Source organism: Haplochromis burtoni, unplaced genomic scaffold (genome assembly GCF_018398535.1).
Source record: "Haplochromis burtoni strain Fernald_Lab_line unplaced genomic scaffold, NCSU_Asbu1 Contig_890, whole genome shotgun sequence".
Lineage (NCBI taxonomy): Eukaryota > Metazoa > Chordata > Actinopteri > Cichliformes > Cichlidae > Haplochromis > Haplochromis burtoni.
In genome coordinates, this window is record NW_024583251.1 from 61,974 (window position 1) to 82,999 (window position 21,026).

The 21,026-nt window shown below is 38.0% G+C and overlaps 1 protein-coding gene across 1 annotated transcript in view; it reads right to left on the bottom strand.

Annotated features, from left to right (window-relative positions):
- Positions 1-675: 675 nt before the first annotated feature.
- The window catches only part of LOC102299269 (calcium-dependent secretion activator 2), a gene marked incomplete at its 5' end in the record, with an annotated part of 58,993 nt that continues 38,642 nt past the window's right edge, over positions 676-21,026 (bottom strand). Inside the window, 3 exon segments of the mRNA XM_005950968.3 lie at positions 676-2,017; positions 2,670-2,774; positions 13,875-13,982. Coding sequence (XP_005951030.3) covers positions 1,847-2,017; positions 2,670-2,774; positions 13,875-13,982 — 384 coding nt within the window.

The following is a 21,026-nucleotide window of genomic DNA, read 5'->3' on the forward strand; positions in this document are numbered from 1 at the left end:
AAATGCATTACTTCAGTACCAGTTGAATGTGTCCATTCACTTACCATGAAGGGAGAAATTAGCTATTAGCTTAGCAATTTTTACATGTGAGTAGAATCAATATACGTTGTACTGAATAATGCAGCAAATGGCTGAAGGGAATAAATAACTAGCAAACATTTTGTTTTAATCTGGGGTACAGGGCATTTCCAACGTTAAGCTACAGCTGTGAGCAAAGACATAATAGAAAGCGCCTCCAATTGCTAAGCTTTACTATACAAAGTTGCACCAGAGCATGGCTGTATGTCCATAAATCAAACCGCAGAGAATCTGGGAAGCACTGATAGTCACATCTAATGCATTAGTGCGCTCTGTCTATCATTCACACACATTCATACTCTGATGACCAAAATCGGAGAGCAACTTGGGGTTGAGTATCTTGCCCAAGGATACTTTGGCATGTAGGCTAGAGCAGCGGTCCCCAACCTTTTTTGCGCCACGGACCGGTTTATGCCCGACAATATTTTCACGGACCGGCCTTTAAGGTGTCACGGATAAATACAACAAAATAAAACTAGTACCGGTACCAAAACAAAGAAGATTTATTCATAACACACGTGAAAAGACCCAGGAAAACCGATAAAACGATAAAAACGATAACAAAATAACACTCAAAACCAATAAAAATCCTGAAAACCATACATTTCACACCTGAGCCTCAACTCTCGCGGCCCGGTACCAAACGACTCACGGACCGGTATCAGTCTGAGGCCCGGGGGTTGGGGACCGCTGGGCTAGAGTAGCCAGGGATGGAACCACCATACTTCCAATTGGGTGACTGTACCTCCTTGCCTACAGTCACCCCTATAATGAAGTAAGACTACTCACCTCCTTTACTACGACTGGTTATTGTGTTGTTAGCTCTATCATGAGGTGGACTGGAAAACACTCATAGCATCTCATATTGCATATTTGTGTGAATGTGTGTAAACTCTATATAACATATAAACACTATATAGTACAGCTACCTGCAGTGAACTATACCTACCAGGATGGTTCATCAGTAGTGGCTAAAAAGCTCCATAGTTTCAAACTTGGCTATGTAGTGGAAACGGGGGAATCAGTAACCAATTTTTAGCTATAAGGAAATGATAAGCTCTCATTAGGTATTTTTTGTGTTTAGCCCTCCCCTCCATATGCCAAATTTGCAAATTATTAATATAGAAAGTTTGGTACGTTATCACCTGGTGTGACTCAAAAGGATTAAAAATTTTGAGATACTTTCCCTCAAACCACCATTGAAAACTCCAGCTGACCTTGAGTCTATTTGTACATCTAATTTTTGACCCATTTGACCCCTTTTGTACCTTATTACATTTCAGAAAAAAAACACTGCATCTCACTACATTTACTTTAGATTTATGTCTTTTTATTTACTGATTTCAAGAATTCTAACATATGTGCACATGTTGTGCATCACTATGTTATAGAAATAAATTGTATATAATTGTAAATCAGACAAGAACTGAAACAGTGGAGAAAATACCATGGAGATGTACAACCAAAACTTAGAGGTTTCTGAATGCCAAGAGCGTCAACAGTTGTTGATGAGCTGTTAGCAAAACAACTACAGCAGAATAGAGCATCTCTCTGGCCAATGCAATCTAGCACTAATTGATAACTTGTCTTTGTTGAAACACCGCAGCAATACTTCAGCCACAGTACAAGAAAAAAAAAATCTGTTAACTATTCTTTCAGCTTTGTGTGAACTACTTAGTGAAGCGTAGTAGTGTGTCACAGACTGCAATCGAATGTCCATTACAAAGGGTGATAATCAAGCAGTAACCGGTTGTGTGCAGATGTGTGTTTAGTCATCCTCTACATCACTGTCTCTCGTGCTGATGCCCCGTAGGCCATCACCTGCCTTGACAGCCACAGTAGCCTCCTCCATCGTCAGCCTGTTGTAGATGGTTTCATAGCTTTTGATGTTCAGTGTGCTGTCCTGGACTCCCTGCAACCTGAAGTCATGATAGGTCTTCTGTTGAGGTGAGAAGAAGATAAAAAGAGAAGGAATAGAAAAAAAATACAGAAACCATCTCTGGAATGTATTAAGCAGGATAAGGTGTGTGCCATTCACTGTTCGAAAGGACAAAAACAGGAAGACTGAGGCCCAAGGACGTGCAGTCTTTTATGTGCCATACCAGGGCGACAGACGATAGCATCCAAGGAATAATGTTTGCACCTTACATGAGGGCTATTATAATTCATTGTCTCATTGCTTTCAAGTTAAACTCTGTATATTAGCAACCAATGAAAAGACAAAGAGAGCTGGAAGCAACAACAGCCCAGAGTTGAGCATTTTTTTTCCTTCACGTCTCCCCGCCTCTTCACACTGCTACTTACAAGGACACGTCAATGTCTTTATTATTTCTTCCTTTCCCTTTTTGTCAGATCTGACTCTTTTTGCACAAATAAGCCAGATTCTAAGATGTTCCTTTAATTGAATGGAGCCAGTCTCGGGTGATTCACTCCATTTTTTTTTTAAACATTAAAGAAAAGATGGCTTAAAATGTGGTAGCTGAACGCAATAGGTCATTTTGAATGACAAACAATCCCTTTTGGAAAAATGGACATCTTTGTCTATCAAATGGTTAGGCTTGGTCTCTCTTACATACTTCACGTTTATTTACCTTAACAATGTTGATGAGTGTTTTCAGCTGATACATGTGCAGCTGCAGGTCCAGTCTGTCAGTGAGCCAAACACATATCGCCCTCATGGAGTCAGTGTACCATTGCTGTAAGAAACAGAAACAAACCAAACAGGACAAAGATAATTATGAGAAGAGAAAACAGTAGCTAGGGATAAGTCGAAGGCCCAAACTATCAGCTCTAAATATTTATCAGTTTGGCTGCTTCAACACCGGATAATGACAAAAGTAGATTTTAAATCAATCAATCAGGATGTTTTTGAAATGCAGAAATGCTTTGTTTCAAGGGGGCTAACATAAGCATTGATTTGAGTATTTAGAAATTACAGCCATTTTTCTACAAAGTGCTGATCGTCAGAGATTCAAAAGTAATTGAAAATTTTTAAATAAATTGGATCAAAATCGTTTGCTTTCTATGAGTGCATGAAGTCCAGACCTGATGAACAACACAAGTTTTTGTATTTAACAACCAAAACACATACTATATTAGGTTGAGATCAGATGACTACCTCAGTGTTATTGCCTGACTTGATAGGGGTGACTCCATTTCACCCTATCACTAGTATCCTGCTCTGTCACACTAGTCCTCTTCATATCATTCACTACAACCATCAATCTTCTGTGTGGTTTTCTTCTTCTCTATCTCCTGCTTGGCAGCTCCATATTTAGCATTCTTTGTTCAATATATCCATCATCCCTTTTCTGCAAATGTCCAAACCATCTCAGCCTTACCTTTCGAATTTTGCTCAACCTCAGGCCGTTCCTCTGATGTATTCATTTCTAATCCCTTCTATTCTGACCACTTCCAAGGAAAACCTTGACATTTTCAGCTCTACCACCTCCAGCTCTGTCTCCTAGCTTTTTGTTAGTGTCACCACCATTTTCAAACCACAGATCATAGCAGGTCTCACTACCATCTTGTAAGTCTCCACCTGTTCCACCCTGCCTGGAATCTCCTGTTCATCTCTTGTGTACTGCCCTTGCTTTGGAAGGTTGACCTCAAATGTTTAAACTCACCTGCCTTCACTATATCGACTCTTTGCATGTTCACCTGTCCAACTATCTCCTTTTTATTCATATACATGTATTCTGCCTTGCTCCTACTGATTTTTATTCCTCTTCTCTCCAGAGAATACCTCCATCTCAGGCACCTCCAGGCTCTCTCTCACCTGCTTTCTACTGAATCGGAATTAGAAATGATTATTCATGCCTTTGTTTCTTCACAATTGAACTATTGTAATTCCTTGTATTTTTTGTAGGTCAATGTACAAACACGCACAGGACTTTATAAAACATGCAACATTTTACAAAGTCACTGCAAACACTGCAAACGTACATGACTTTGCAGCATTAAAATGAATAAACCATGTGAAGATCTGTGTACTGGATTTTGTAGTATGTATAAAGTGACCTTTGACTGGTAGAGCACATTCCTGGAGAAAGCTTTTTCAAGTCTGTTTTTGAAGTCAATAAGGCCAAGAAAATACTCTGAGGAGCATCTTTAAACATTTTTCTTTTCAGTTGCAGCCATACCCCTGAAAAGATACTAATAAAAACTATACTATTTTAATTTAGCTACAGATACTCTGAACAAGAACAGTTTATGGTTTTCATACCTGTGTGTTCACCTTCAGATTAGTTTACGTGTTAGCCGTTTGCTTGTTGACAGATCTAAAATGCCTTGCTTTAATTCAGCTGACAACACCACAATGTAAGGTCAAAGGACATGTGCTAACAAAAGTGCAAAACTCAAAGAGGGTAAAACATTTATTTATTCAAAGGCACCAATTTACTGGTGAAGTCCTGAATACGAGGACAGAGTTCAGGGCTCTGCTTTGAACTTCAAAGAGTTGGAAAAAAATCAGGTTCCTTCTTTGTAATGTTCATTAAATGATCTTCCTTCACACCTTCCACCAACAAGCCACAGCTGCAGGAAAATCAAACACACCTTTTCTCACCTAAAGAGCAATCCTCACTTACAGAAACATTCAAAATGCTGCTGGTAAAATGCACACACTGGGTGGCTTTATTCAGTTACCAGTCTTACAAGAATACTTGCGGAAATTGCTCTGACACAGTAATGACCCGTATATTCAGATCTGCTCTGAGAGATCACCGCTGACTTAATTCTATACAATGGCAAGGACTGTAATTACCTTCCCATTTAAGAGAGAAAAACAGTCCAAAGGTTTTTCACACACTTGACAAAAGCCAAAACACATCCATGATTACGCAGCTGTCATGCAAATATTTGATTCATTCTATTGTGAAAGCAACCTGTAACCTCCTACATCCTGGCTCCCAATTATACCAAAGTAATAAGTTTTTCACTCAGTCTAAGTAGCTTAGCCTCGAGGAAATGCAACAAAATACAAACTTAAAAATTAGGGTTTAAGTTCAGTCACCGTTCCTGATTTGATTATTTTTCTGCCCAGGCTGCATTAAAGCATTTTCTCTCTTTAAAAGTCTTATCTTTTCATCTCGAAAGTAATCAAACGGTGAAAAATTATATGCTTTTAAAAGAAAATTAACTTCTTCTTTAATCAAGAATTTTACATTGCAAAAATGAGCTTGCCAAATTGTGCCGCAGTGGAGTAGAAAAGCACTATACGAGAACCAATCGATTTACCACAAGAAGATGGGAGACCTAAATAGTTATTTTTTAAATAATTTATCTTTAAATAATTTTTAAAAATAACTGTAAGCTGATCAAATGAGAACTAAATTTTGCGCTGCTGTATTCATTACTGTTGAACTAGATGATGACGGTTCTTCTTGGGGAGCAGCATTGGTGCTGGTGACACCAACAGACTGAATGAAGGAAGGCTGGCTCTGCGATTGGCTGCAAATTTAAAACTTGTGAAGGTTTTGAAACAACTAATAATCAGGAGTCGGGCTCGGCACTTTAGTTCCAGTGAAATGAACTCTTAAGGATTCAACATACCAAGAACTTTTTGACAATTTCATGTTTCCAACTTTGTGGGAACAGTTTGGATGGCCTCCATCTGTTCTAACATGACTGCGCACCAGTTCACAAAACAATGTTGTAAAGACCATGGATGAGTGAGTTTAACGTGCGAAAACTTGACTGGCCTGAACACCACTTTTGGACAATACCTTTGGGATAAATTAGAGCACAGTCAGGCCTTTTTGTGCAATATCACTTTCTGACCTTACAAGCGCTTCTGGAAGAATGGTCATGTCGGTAGCAAGCTAGGCAAAGATGCTCAGACCTCCGAACCTCCAACCCCCAGCTCCAGCTCTTCCAAGGGGGTACCCAAGTCATTACTGAGGTAACCGAGATTTCTCCAGTAGGTCGAGGGCCTGCCTAGGGTTCTCCTCCATCCCTGAGCCACTTCATCGATAACATGTCATGGATGTCTCAACCACCTTAACTGGCAGCTCAAGCAAATGATTTTTTTGGTCTCACCATTGAGAGGGCCAAAAGTTAGATAAAAAGCTTACACACTTTGCTACAGGCTTGTTGCTAGGTAGTTAGCGATGCTACACACCTGTGTTACACTCCTAGTCTATATGTTTGAATGATTCAGCCCTCCTTAGTTTTTGTTATCATATTTAGGACAGATGAAATCAGCTGCACGCTTACACTGAGGCCCAGAGTTACTGCAAATATCAGAATTATCTAGAAATTAAATGTTGTCATCTTTAGATTTTAACATAAGACTCACACTCATGGGAAATAATACACTATTAGCAAAACACAGAATGAAAGAATTACAGATTAAAGTTTTCAGTTAAAAATACAATTGAAGACCTTTTATCTTTAATCAGGTTTTATTTAATGCTGTCAGAGAAAATGTCGTGCCCTCTTCATGCAGCTTACTACATTGAGTTCAGTTTTACTTAGACAGCACCTAATTACAACAATAGTTGCCTTGTAATTTGGCGAGATGAGCAGCTTTCCTAAACACCAAACTGAGTTACTTTTTTATGCTTCTTTATAGTTACACGGATGTCTGTCTTTTGTGCGACCACATTGCACAATAAGGTAATTTAGTCTTTATACTTTTTCATCATTTAATTTTGGATCAATTTAAAATTTACTCTAATATTGAATACGTATGCAGCATTAAGAGTGGGAATATAGGATGATTTCTCTGTTGTCACAAGGTGGGATAGAGGTCTGAATCCAAGTGTGCAAGTCCTGTAATCACAAAGAGAAATGAATAATCACAAACTGTCAACTCTAAAGTTTATCCCTCGAAGCTGAAACCTTGTTTTGACGCACCTCGGAATCTTCCCTTACATTTCTTCAGTTTAATTGTTCTATTGATGTGCTGACGTCAGCATAACAGTAGAACAATACAATATATTAATTATACAATATAATATTTTACCTTTGACTCTCTGGTACTTTTTAAATTGAGATCGACAAAGATGATGTCGCAGGTTTCCAGTCAGTTTCAGTCGTGCTACTGCAGGAACACAAACATAACATAGGAGGCATGATCAGCGGTGTTCTGATCAGCTGCCTCAGTACTGGACAACATACATTAATGCTTCATATTATTTCTGTCAAAGGAAGTAAGCTGTGCACAGTACTGCACATGTAACTTGGTGAACTCAAATTAGAACCTCAATAAGAATAATTCAGATCGCATTTTAACCAGAGTACTTAAAACAAACTCTGTATCAAATACATAGATAAATGCAAAGAGTCGGTGCTAAAAATTTCATTAATGGAAAAATGAAACAAATTTGGACTTAACATGCCAAATGCTACCATTTGGCATTAGCACATAAATGTTAGATTTGGTTATTTCAATCGTAGGGGCTCAAATTGTGGTCATAAATATTTTGTAGTTGTAAATCAAATGCGTTGTTGTGAGAGTTGTGAGTTTTGTAACCTTGTAAACCAAAATACCTGAAAATTTTATGATTGTGCATCTATAGATGAGAATTTGTGTGTAAAAAAGATTTGTGTTTGTAAAAAATTATTTAGACAAGACACCTTTTTTTTGTTAAGGTCTGGTTACAGATACAAAGCAAAAACTACGTGTGAAACTCTGCGCTCAAGTTCCCTGGCTGTGTGTGAGTTTAAACTCACAAGTATGAATTTTGACCCAATTTTTCTTCCTTTCAGCTGATTGGTCAATGTCATGTCAATCACAAATTTAACAATCCAATCAGAGAACACATGGGTTTGGCTGTCGGAGGGGTGCTTTACTGAGCATACATTTTTCTGATATTTTGGTTTACAGCGTTACAAAACTCAGTTCACAACTACGCATTCTGATTTACAAATACAAAATATTTATGGCCACAATTTGAGCCCATGCAATCCTGTTTCTTTTATTTTGTAGACATCTGCTGTTTTTGACCGGATATCAGCAAGAACTGATATTACAGGCTGAACGCTGAATGCAGTGAGAATATCTTAAATTCTCTCAGTAATTCATCTTCTGTTAAACCTGCATTAAATCCACCATTAATAACGGGTTGCTGAAGTCCACACTTAAAAAACAAATCTGGTGTCACTGTTCTTACAGATGGAGAGAGAAACATGCAACTGTTTGCACAAATTCAATAACTGAACACGGCTTTCCCCAACAGCCGACAATGGTCTCAGCTAATTAGCTGTAGCACATTAATTAATGATTAGTTCCCAAAAACACATTTAACTTACCAGAAAAGTGCAACGGTGCCTGAGGTTCTTCTGTTGATTAGTCCAGTTTACTGCAAAACATTTTTCGCTGTCAGTTTGAAACAGCCCAGTCCTGGTTTGGGAAAATAAACTGTGGGCCTCCTCTCAGAATCACTGCTGTATCTGCGCTTCCCAAACAGAGGCAAGTTTTTCCGTGACTGCTGCTGCCATCCAAGCTGTGATGAACGCCTGTACCCCGATTTTACAGCATCGAGTTAATAATTAGAATCAAACTTCTGACAAATGAGACCCCATGGACACAAATTAGCATGAGGAGATGAATTTTTCATTCATAATTCTCCCTGTAGATATTAATAGTTAACTATGGTACACACTGCTCAAGCCTTTTAATTCAGCGGATTTTTTGTTACTAATATACAATATAATATATAAAAAGGCCCGTGTTTCTGAGCTCGTGAACATCAGATTTTTTTCATAGATTTGTGGTACAAACGTGTGATTTATAGAATATGATGCTGAACAAAATTGATTAATTGAATTAATTTTACTTTATGCACAATTTTCCAAAAATACAGTTTTATATGTGCTGACTGCCTTTCTGTAAAAGTCACCGCGTGCTGCTGGTGACTGCTAACATGTTAACACACATCTGCACACCACTGATGTGTGGCTGCTTTGCCTCACAGCTAAATGCATTTGCAATAATTTGCAATTCCTGTTGGCTTATTCTCTGCAGCTCAGACTATTTACGCTGTTTTTTCCTCTATTATTCTGGACTAATTAAATTTAAAAAAAATGTTGCAAGCATGTGTTTTTTTTAACCTAAATTGTAGCACATCATTCTTCAGTTTAGTTTGCATCACCTCATTTATGTGCGTCTGCTTGTGTCCTTATGCCGTCTCTGACAGTTCCTATGTGATTCCTAAAATTTGCTGTCATACTTTTTACACATTCTCTATCCTGCTATTATTTTCTCTTCCTCCTTTTCCTTCACAATCTTTTTTAAATGCTGCAGTTCACATAGTATCCTAATCAGCCTTGTACTCATTATTAACAAATGCTTGAGGATGTTCAAATTACTGCATGACACCCTCTGATTTTCTGCTCCTCCTCCATTCAAGGAAACGTATATTTGAGTGTCTGGGAGGCGAGTTTCTAGAGTGAGTAATCAGCTGCCTGCTGGTTTTCTTGCAAACCACATTAACCATCATGGAAATTGAGAATGAAGAAGGTCCTTAATTGAGATGATTAGAGGATAAGAGTGAAAACAGATGGAGGGAATAAGCACAGGAAGGATGGGGGAACGAGTAGGTATGCATTGGTCTTGTAAAAATTATGTGAAGAAATGGGTGTATGCTTCTCTGGTGCCAAAAAGATTTGAACATTTGAGATATATTCACACTTTTGCACAATAAATGTTCCTTGGTTATAAAGTTGTATAATCCTGTATATAAAATGCCAGAGGTGTTTTATTTCTGGGTCTATTTTTTGTTTCAATTGTTGAGATCTGCTTTTTTCCTTAACAAATATATGTTATGTTTTCTCACATAAGAATTAAATGATCTAATTTTTTTTTTTTTTTTTATTTCTGAACTGAAACTAATATCAGAAATAAGGGGAAAAGAAAGAATCTCAAACATCTTATTTTGTTTTGAAGGATAAATCTGAGGTTGAATTAAGCCTGTTTTGAGATAAATTTTTAACTGTATCCAGGTTTGTCCTTGGTTTGTCAGTTGTTCCCTCCTAAAGTCGAGAACAGAGAACTGTGTGTGTGTGTGTGTGTGTGTGTGTGTGTGTGTGTGTGTGTGTGTGTGTGTGTGTGTGTGTGTGTGTGTGTGTGTGATGCACACAGATGCTCCCTGATGAGCACTTGTACACAAAAACACAGATGTTTGCATGCACAAGCAAAAGGGAAAAAAACTGTTAAGTGTGTTTACAGTTCATGTTGATTTCCCATCTTTTCATTTTGGTGTTCTTTGCTTTCATAGCCTTTTTCTTCCTCTTCTTTCTCTTCTTTAAATCCATCAGTGTTGACAAAGCTTTTGTTTAAAAGGTGTGGCAAATGTAAATAAATTTGCCTTTGACTCACAAAGCTCTATATAAACAAGGAAACCGCATACCCATATTGCTGCTGGCAGGAGGTCTGATGCTGCTGTCGAACAAAGGATTTGGTTCTTTGTTTACACACAAAATGTATGTGCGCACATATGTGTGTGTGTGTGTATGTGAGATACATGTTGAAGGGCTGAGTGGAGAAACCTCAAGGCCCCGCTGTCACCTCCTTCTTGGCGCATGACTGGGTGCTTCTGAGCTCTATTAGACTTACTCTCCTCGACCTCCCTTTTTCAAACACGAACGCGCACACACACACACACAAAATTCAGTCCAGTGCAGATCGAGCCTCAGTCACAACACTCTGAACTCTCGGAGGAGGCGGTGGGTGGCAGAAATCCATCGCTCAGCTTCGTGCCGCTAATGTGTATGAAGGTCTGAACCGCCATGTCTGAGTTGCCGCGTTAACTAATGATGGCGAGCTGAGGCGTGTTTGACAACTTTCTGCTAAAATATTCTTAAAAATCTAAATCCAAGTGGGGGTGGTAGGTTATGAAAACGGACAGCGTGGGATAGAGGGATGATTAGGCGGATGGATAGCTGGGTATGTGAAAGTGTTTTTGGCTCCAGCAGAGCAAGCCAAAAGCTCTTGATGTTTTCTAAGTGATAAACAGGTCAACAGAAGCAGTCAGTGTTTTCGGAACTAAGCAACCTGCTGCTGCTTCGATAGAGGAGAATCAGTGTGTGCAAACACCTGACTGTGAGCTCTGTTTGTAGAGATTTTATAAGCATTTACTGTATATATAAGATTCCTATGAACAGATCAGATACTATTCAAAATTATTTTTGGTTTTTGGTTTGCATGTCTTTATGTGTGCATATTAAATCCATTTTTTGTCTGTAATTAAACATTTTACACAACAACATAAAGCACAGAAAATATGAACCACAAACTGACTTGAAAGATGAGCATAAAATGTTTTGAGAACCACAGAATTAGTGGTCAAATTGGATTCACAGCAGTTACAAGTATTTCTAATGAGTACGTTCCTGTTTAGTCACAGTCAGGTTAGTGAGGCATTATTTAAAACAAACAAACAAAGACTGCTTTCCATTTTTTTCTCTACAAAGATGCATTTACATTTAGAAAACCAGAAGTAACACATTTATTACATTGCCTCACAAGGCTCGGTACTGGGGCCTGTTTTGTTTACGTGTGTGTGTGTACATGTTATATATATATTTATATATATATATATATATATATATATATATATATATAGATAGATAGATAGATAGATAGATAGATAGATAGATAGATAGATAGATAGATAGATAGATAGATAGAGATTTGATACATACATACACTTTTTCTTCCTTTTTTGGAACTAGCCAAATTTATATCTTTACATTGAGGATACATTAATGCAAATGTTTTTTGCTCAAAGAATTTGAAAGTTGCAGCTCCTGCCACTGGTAAAATGAAATACATCACATGTTAATTTTATATCACCAGGGGAAAAATTGTTATTGTAATAAACGTGTCATAAATGGTACAAATAGTCAAAGAGTATCGGAGAACAAATATCAAAATATAAACGTTTTTTCTGAAAGCTAAGGGTTTAATTCTAAGCCTGTACGTTGCTGCAGACTTGTGTGCATCTTTATCAAACAAACTGAAATGATTAGTTTATGCTGCCTGTTACTGAGCTTGAGGAATCCAGTTTTACTTACTGTGTACCTGCAAACCACAATGACATGTACACAAAGCTGCCTCATTTTTCTGGGACTTCTGTTTGGATGCTGACAGAACTTGGAACGAATAAGATGTTTTCTCGGTGGTACTGGTGATTAAGCGAGCACTTCTGTGTGCCACAGGTGGTAGAGCAGAGTATCAACTGTTTGCAGGTTTTGAAGTTCAATTCTGAATTCTTGACCACAACACTGATTTTGAAGAAGGTTTAACCATCAGAGAACAACACAGCTCCTGAAAGCAGCTTTACGTCCACTGGTGTGAGTGTGAACATCACACCCACAGGAACAACAACAGACCGAAACAAGCTGGAACCATTTCCCAGTATTCATGTTAATGAAAGAAATTAATCAGGTAAGTGGCGCCATATAGAAACACGTGGTGGCCCAAGGGGGCCCCGGGTGCAGATTAAAATTCTGTCTTTTTTGTACATTTCATACAACCAATTATGGAGTGTGTTAGGAGACTCATCACTTACAAATAGAACTGGAAATACATCCTGCTGCCATTTTCATAAAATATTTTCCCTCTGGCTCTCCATCTCTGAGCTTTGTCAACAATAAAAAGAGAAAAAAAAGTAGAAACAGTTCTACATTTTTTAACCAGTGGAAATGTTACATCAAAAATTTCTACACTCAAGAGCATAAGGTTTTATTTCCAAAAGTACTGACTTGAAAAATGTATTATTCAGCCTTCTGCAATTTGCCATGGAAAAAAAAGTACTCCACCTCTACAAAAAAATTGTCTAGCTCTACAACTGTAGGTGCATAAAGGAATTAAAAAACTGATTCTATAAACAAAGTCTGAGAGTAAATTCAAATCAGCAATTTAGTGACAGCTGAACAGAGAATAAAAGCATTTCCTGCTGATAGAAAGATGGATACTTGGATCCCACAAGTGAAATTGTTGAAAGAAATAAAAAAATAGATTTTTTAAGATACAAATTCATCACTCTTGACTCTGTTTTTCTTTAGAAATGTACAGGAAGTTAAGAGACAGGCAAAACAGCAGAGGTAAAGCATGTGCTTAAAGAACAGAGACATGAAGCAGAAATGTGTGCAAAGAGCTGAATGGCACACAAAGCCTTTAAAACCTTAAAACATGACAAAGTGCTTGCCCAAAGGGAATGGGCTCAATTTTGGAGAATATTATTGGATATTGACCTTACAATGTAAAGTTTGTAGATATTGCTTTCACTATGATTTTGTGCTATATATATGCAATTTAAACAAATTTGTAAATTTGTTTTTTTGATTGAGAACAAATGCACTTCATTATTGCTGATTTGCTTGAAGCGTTAGCATTCTTGCTGAAACAACTGTTGGCTGTGAAATAGTGAAGAGAATGTTAGACCTAACTTACTATGTCCCCAAGACAGAAAGGCAGTGATTAACTTACATTTATAGTTTAAATGTTTTTACATAATTTTTACATCACATGCAAATAGATCTATGACTGTTGCATCATTTAGCATACTCTTTCAGAAGAGCATTTTGATTTTAAATGAAGAAAAAGTAAGAGGATTTGTCTGATCCTGGTAAAAAAAAAAAAAAAAGAAAAAGAAAGAAAAACTAACAAAAAACCACAACAATAAAACTAATTTTTAAAAGAATTTCTTTACATGTACTTACGTGACCAATTTGCTATTTTAGGCTTTTGCACACAGAATTACAGATTAACAAAGAAAGTTATGTATAACAATAAAGTAGGAATATGAACATAATTTCAGCAAACTGGAAATAGTACTTGCACTTACATCAAATACGGTCTCAATGTAGAGCTCATCACTGACACCACGGTGCAGAATGTCCTGGTTCTGTCGTACAAAACTAGTGTAAGTGTCAGCCAGATCCATCCTTGGTTTCTGCAGGACACAGGACAAAGGCAGGCCTGAGGGCAACTCATGGATGGTAGAGCATGAAAATACAATGTCAAACAATGTTACAAAAAGTATTTTTAGCATAAAGTTGAAATGAGACATAACTGGCATTAAATGTGAATAACTCAAAAAATAATGGTAGATTGCAATCTGCAGATACTCGGCTGGTTGTGCATGATGAGGTCTTCACACATTCTGAAATGTAGAGTGTTTAATGCAGCGAGGTGGAACACACATCCAAACACTATTGTCAGCGTGAAAACAAATAGCAATGCAAGCTAATACTCTTAGTGAATAAACCTTGATGCACTGATCTTTTGATTGTTTGGTCACTTTGGATCCACAGTGCATCCATTTCAATTGTTCCACATTTTGTCACCTTACAGTCTTTTTCTTGTAATGGATTAAATTCATTTTTTTCCGACCACAACATTCTTCACACAATACCCATTTCCACTGATCATCTGTCAGATGTTTTTACAACTTTACTGGAATTCCACCAGTAGTAAATTCAGTTGACTGGACATGACTTGGATAGGCACTTATATATCATATAGGACACCGGGCAATGTAAAGTCTCATAGCTAACAGTGCATGTCAGAGGACAAACCAAGCCATGGAGACCAAGTTACTGTCTGTAGACCATTTTCCAACAAGTCAACAACTCTAAACACACAGCCTAGATAATAAAGGAGTGGGTTCTGGACCACTCTGTGAATGTTCTTGAGTGGCCTCGACAGAGCACAGACTTGAACCCGACTGAACACTTTCCCTTAATTAACTTAATAAATAGCACTACTACATGCATCCCACTACTCTTACTACTAATGGCTAATACAGCTTACTGACGTTCCAGGAATAATACATTTAGATTGTCAAGTTTTCAGTAATACAAATCTGTGCTGCTGTTGACATTAGCTAAGAAGTCTTTCTCTCACATTTAAAACTTCTATACGTCTGTGCCTTTCCAAATGATCGGCTGACACAGTGGACAAACGCAGATGTTCTGGAAACTCTTGCTTGTACTCTTTATTCTGAAGTGAATAAAAAGTATATGATTTACTAAAATAATTTTCTCTGCAACAATTACAAGCAAAGCCTAACAATTGTTTTCACTCAGGAACTGTTCCCTGCTGCTTCAATCATAAAAAGGAAAAAAAAATCCTGCCCTGGACATGCTGTCCAGAGATATTACACCTGTAATGCCAATAGTAATTGCCTCCACATCTTTCACAGCCATGTTTTCTGAGCTGACGTGCATTAGGCCCAAGAGGAGACTTGTCATTCTGTTTTCTGTGCTGCACAAGAAAACTAGAAACCTTCTGGATTTCACTTAAAGTCAACAGGCAGGTTGGATATGGACTCAATATTGATAATTGTAATATTTCATCAAAGACAGCATAAAAGTCATCAAATCATATCACAAAGTTTCAAGAGCCTCAATATGGACAAAGTCCAGACAAGGTCACACTGTTCTCTCAAATAATTTTAAAATATGCAAAGTTGTGAGGGCCTCCAAGGTTATGCCTGACATTACAATTTAGTGATTTGTCTGCATCGGTCCATGCAAATGAAGCATACATCCCTGTTTTTAAACACACGCGCCCACACAGACACCCGAGCAGCAAAGCTAAAATAATTAACTTATTCGTCAAATAGTTGCCTGACAGTAAATTAATTGGCAACTACTTAAATGACAAATTAATTGTTCAAGTGATTTTCCAAAGAGAGAAAAAAAATCAAGCAGTCATTAGATTATTGTAGCTTCTCAACTTTGACGGTAACTCTTAGAAGAAGATAATGTGACCTCTCTGGTAAGTTGAATGTCTTCTGGTAAAAACTGTCTCAGCAGTTGTTTCAAAGGTCTATCAGAGAATGACAGACTGGGGTCAGTCAGAGACGATTAGCTGTAATTCAGACCGACTACTGAAGAAGAAAACCTGCAGACACAAGAGGTTAAAGTGGGGTCACATGGCTGCAGGGGGACTGTTGTGTGTGATGAAAAGAAGAGAATGGAGTGTTATAATCATCCTGAAGAAGTTACCCAAGCCCACTGACTGACAACCCTGTCATAATTCTCATAAGGCACTAGAGTGACTGGGGAGGTAAGTGTAAAAGATGATACTCAGATGAGTATCGTCTCTGATGTGTACAAGCAGAGACTTTGAGGTCATGCCCATGCTGATGCAAATATATTTCAAAACTATTTTTGCAACTGCTTCTGTGGTTTTTGTTGATTTCAGTTCAGAAATGCAGTTTTGTCAGATATCACCTGCATCCCCACCTTTACCTTTGATGTGTCTTTTAGCATTGGCTCTCTGATGCACAGTCCCATTTTATGACCCTACATCGTCCCTACTGGAGAGGTGGAGGTGGCAGGAATCATAACAACATCTGGGTAGTTGACTTATTAAAATAAGTTAAATCACTTGAAGTTCTCCTTTTTAACTACATTTTGATACCAGGTTCATTCTTTAGCTGTGATTCTTTCTTGATAATATTTGTTTTCTAATAAACTCATTTTTGATACTTTGAAATTCAGAGCCTTGTTTAAGAATATTTGAAATTCTTCTCTGATAGGGTTAAGTTCTCCTTCTGGCACAGTGCAGTATCATCCTAAGACTGAACAATAGCAATGATCTCCAATCTCAGTCTCAAAAACATCTTTTCTATGGTCCCAAAAATTGCTTACGACTTTCAGATTCATAACTTTTTCAAGGCACATGTTATAGTGGATGCATACTGACCAGTATTAACTTGTCACTTATGCTTCTAACTGATGCTGTAATGTTTTTTTTATTTTGAATGTCTTCTGGTGATTCATAGTTTATCAGTTCTCCTGTATTAAGTTCCTTCATTTCAGGAAAAAAACATTATTTTTTACTTACCATGTTTTATTTTCTGCTTTATTTTGATAGTTATTTGTGCCTTGAGTTCAGTTTGACTTCCCCTTGTATCATTTCCCTGATTACTTGCTCCTTTGTTGTTCCCCAGCTGCATTCACTTCCCCTAATTTGCCTGTTTTTAAGTAGCTTTAGTATTCTCCCTATCCTCTTCAGTGCATTTGTTATCTCTTCCCTTTGATGTTTCTGGTCATTTACAGTTTTAAATGGATTGACCCATATTATCAAGATAGCAATAATAATCTAGCAATCCTATTGATGGCGTGGCTGAATATCAGAGGGTTGATCAGGTCATCTACTCCAGTCTGCATGCCAGATATAGACAAGTGCTCTATGAATGTGTGAATGTTACACAGAAAGCAGTTACACAGAAAAAGGTGCTTGTATTCATGGGTGTGACTAGATGACTGAAGCAAATTGTATAAAGCCTTTGAGTCCTCAGGTATGGTAGAAAAACACTATATAAAACCAGTCGATTTAGCAGAACCCTACAGTCAAAAAATGTTCCTAACTTCCATCCATCCATTCGCTTCCGCTTCTCCTTTTCAGGGTCGTGGGGGGCACTGGAGCCTGTCCCAGCTGTCATAGGGCGAGAGGCAGGGTACACCCTGGACAGGTCGCCAGTCACAGGGCTAACACACAGGGACAGACAACCATTCGCACTCACATTCACATCTATGGGCAATTTGGATTAATCAATTAACCTATCCCCACAAGCTGCATGTCTTTGGACTGTGGGAGGAAGCCGGAGTACCCGGAGGGAACCCACGCAAACACGGGGAGAACATGCAAACTCCTCACAGAAAGACCCCGGCCTGATGGTGGAATTGAACTCAGGACCTTCTTGCTGTGCGGCAACAGTGCTAACCACCGTGCCGCTGTGCTGTTCCTAACTTTACAAGTGAAATTCCACTGGAGTAGTGAGTTGGAGATCTCATGACAAGGCCTGGATTTACTGCACGTGTGGTGGTCAGTTCATTTACTAGCACAGATGTTATGTGCAGCAAAGTTCCATAAGCAGGTTGAAATGTTAAAACCAGGAGCAACATCGCTTTGAACTTGAACATACATTCTCTTGAGGTGAATAACAATATCTGTTGATAACAACACATATTAAGGCCAATCAGTGCTGCATACATTGGCGTGAATTGGCTTGATGCCATGACAGGTAACGTTAACTTAGTCTCAGATATCAAACGGCACCTTTAGATATCTTATATCTATGAAAGTGCCATTTGGTACCAGTATGCCTTGGTGGGTCAAAACTGCTTAGACTCATAATAGACCAAAAGCATAATATTCAGGTTGGTCATAAAGTCTGGACTTAGGTATGAAAGAAAAACAGTCAGGTTCCTATACATCTATGCACATTTGCCACACAACCACAGATATATGGACAGGTTCAAAGTGTACAAAGTACAGTTCTCCTGTATGAGGTACAACATTTAAGAGTGTGTATGTGTGTCACTGGCTACATGTAAATGCCCCTGGTGTCACTTGAGACATCAATTTTCCCTTACCCTTTCCTCCCCTTAAGGCTTTTCACAGTCATTCACCTCTTTTTCTTTTGTTCTGGCGAGGCGACAAAGCACCATGACAGATCACAGATGTCGGCACAGTTCCAGCCAACAAGATTAGAGATTCTCTAGTGTTGAGCAATAGAAAGGATAGAGAGAGAAAAAGGGAAAATGCACATACAAGTAGTTCGTCACTGTTGTCCCGTTCTGCTCTCTCAATCTCCTTTACTGTTTCTTTAGTTTTACCTAAACACTAGTAATCCTCTCTGCATCTAGATAATGGATGTCTGTTAACTTATCAATATTTGACAGCAACAAAAAACATTTTAAAATAAAGATATGTTCCTGTACAGGTACTGATCAGTGCAGGTATAAGTCTAAAGAGAGGAGAGGGAGGAGGTGCCTTTTGTTATCAGGGTAATGGGGCATTAAATTATTAAGTAACTTCACAATGATATCAGTTCCATTTCCTGCCTTGGGTTCATTTAATTTTTTTCCAGGTGGATGTCGTGTATGGCAAAGAAGAAAGTGCTTGTGTGAATAGATGAATGAGGCTAGTTGTGTAAGCTTCTTTGAACTATATAACTGTGACCTGACAAAATGTGGAACAAGTGAAGCCCTTTTAATACTTTCCAGATGCACTGCTGCCTTAAGGGCCTGTGGTACATCAGCCATTAATCCGTTCTGATTATTTAAGATTGAAGTCTGAGGAGTTTGAAAAGAAGTGACCGGACGTTAAGTATTTTGAAGATGTTTCACCTCTCATGCAAGAGGCTTCTACAGTTGTAAAACCAAAAGTTAGAGAGTCCCAGGTATTTAAACCCTAGTGGGGGTTGTCCCTTAGGAGGTTGTCACTGACCCACTATTACTCATGTGCATCATCACATGAGCCAAGGTGTCAAAAAAAAGGCCTGGGTCATTACCACGAGAGGTTTCAAGTGAAAACACTGTGTGACCTTGCCCCACCCACCATGTCAGCTATTGAGGTCACCTGATGTAAGATGTGAGTGGGGGTTTAGGTACCTGAGAAAGGATCTCAAGACTGTATTGTAGGTGGCTGACAGCTGGTGTTGTAAGCCACCACTTCTGTTCAATGATGGTTGTTCACAGTGGAACTAGATGGGCTTATTTACTCCTCTGTCTTCTCAGTCCAAAATGTGAACATTGGCATCCTTGAAAGATTGACTTATATAGCACAGATGTACAACTGCATCTTGTCATGTCAAGGTGGCTCTTCTATACTGTTCCATGCATTTATGGAGTTGCTGGTTTCTCCAGTTAAAAAGGTCTGGGGAAGGACGTTTTATCCTTGGGATCAACCATTTTTTTAGGTGTGGCTGAAGCTCTGAGATTCTCTAACAAACCTGCAAGATGAGGAATGACTATGTTGTTATGTTTCTGCCTAGTTGTTGTCTAATCTTCTTTCTTGCGCATCTTTGCTGATTTGATGAAAGCCTGGTTGACATAACTACATGCTTCAAGAGCTTTCTCTGCACGTATGTGTTCCTTTTATTTTCCTTCTTTCCACTTCTGCATGAAGATTGAAGTTTAAATTAATAGTAGGGCTTCTTTGAGTAGTCTTGACAATGACAACAAAAACAACAAATGTAATAATTGTCATAATAAGTAAATTAGATGCTTGGCTGGTAAAGATAAAGATAAAAATATAAAGCAACTTATATGTAATTTTTACAGATCTTATTTTCCATTGCTTAGCTAACATTTCAAGCAATCATATTTACATTAAATGTCGTTAGCCGCAACATCTAACAGGCACCATCCAAAATCATACTTAAATCTCCATTGCTGAGGTAACATTTAGTTAGTAGACGTTAGCTAACATTTTTTAGGACGCACTTCAGTTGTGAATGCACCATTCAAGTTTTAGCTTATATAGTGATGAGATATAATAAAAAAAAGTTTATAAAATTCTGATGATTCAGTTTCCACCACATTGTTTTCCACTACTGTTAATAACTAAGAGATATAAAATGACAAAAAGCTTTACGCTGTGGGATTCTGGAAATCTACAGTAGAAAGTAAAGATAATAAACTATGGTTACAGCTCATCGTTTTTAATAATCCAATAAAAAGGTGCGTTGGTATTAATAAAAAAGTTTACTAAAATTATATTTGGGAAAAGAAATCAGCCATAAATAAACTGACCCACTCACGACAATGAAGTGAAACAAAGGAAAACTAGACAGTGGAAAATGAATGCTTTGTGTATTTGTGACCAGGTGTGAAGTCCAAAAGGCTCCGCCCCCTGCCCTTTATCCCAAAAGAGGCACACATGTCAGGTTACCACTAGACAAAAGACCAGAAGGCCAAGGTAGGGGTTACATTATAATTTCACCAGAAGAAGGAGCTGAGAGGGAAGTAAGCTAGGAACCAGAGAGAATTATAGGATAGAGGGAGATACAGCAGCTTAAGATTGTTCTCCTGTTCTCTCCTTAAAACTATAAATATGTAAAAATCTGGAATCAGTGACCTTTCATTGAACTTTTTTTTCTTAATTAAATAGTATTTTAAAAAAAGAATTGTACCCCTTTTCAATAATAATAATGTACTGAAGTGTGAAACCCAAACACACTGAACTAACAATTCTC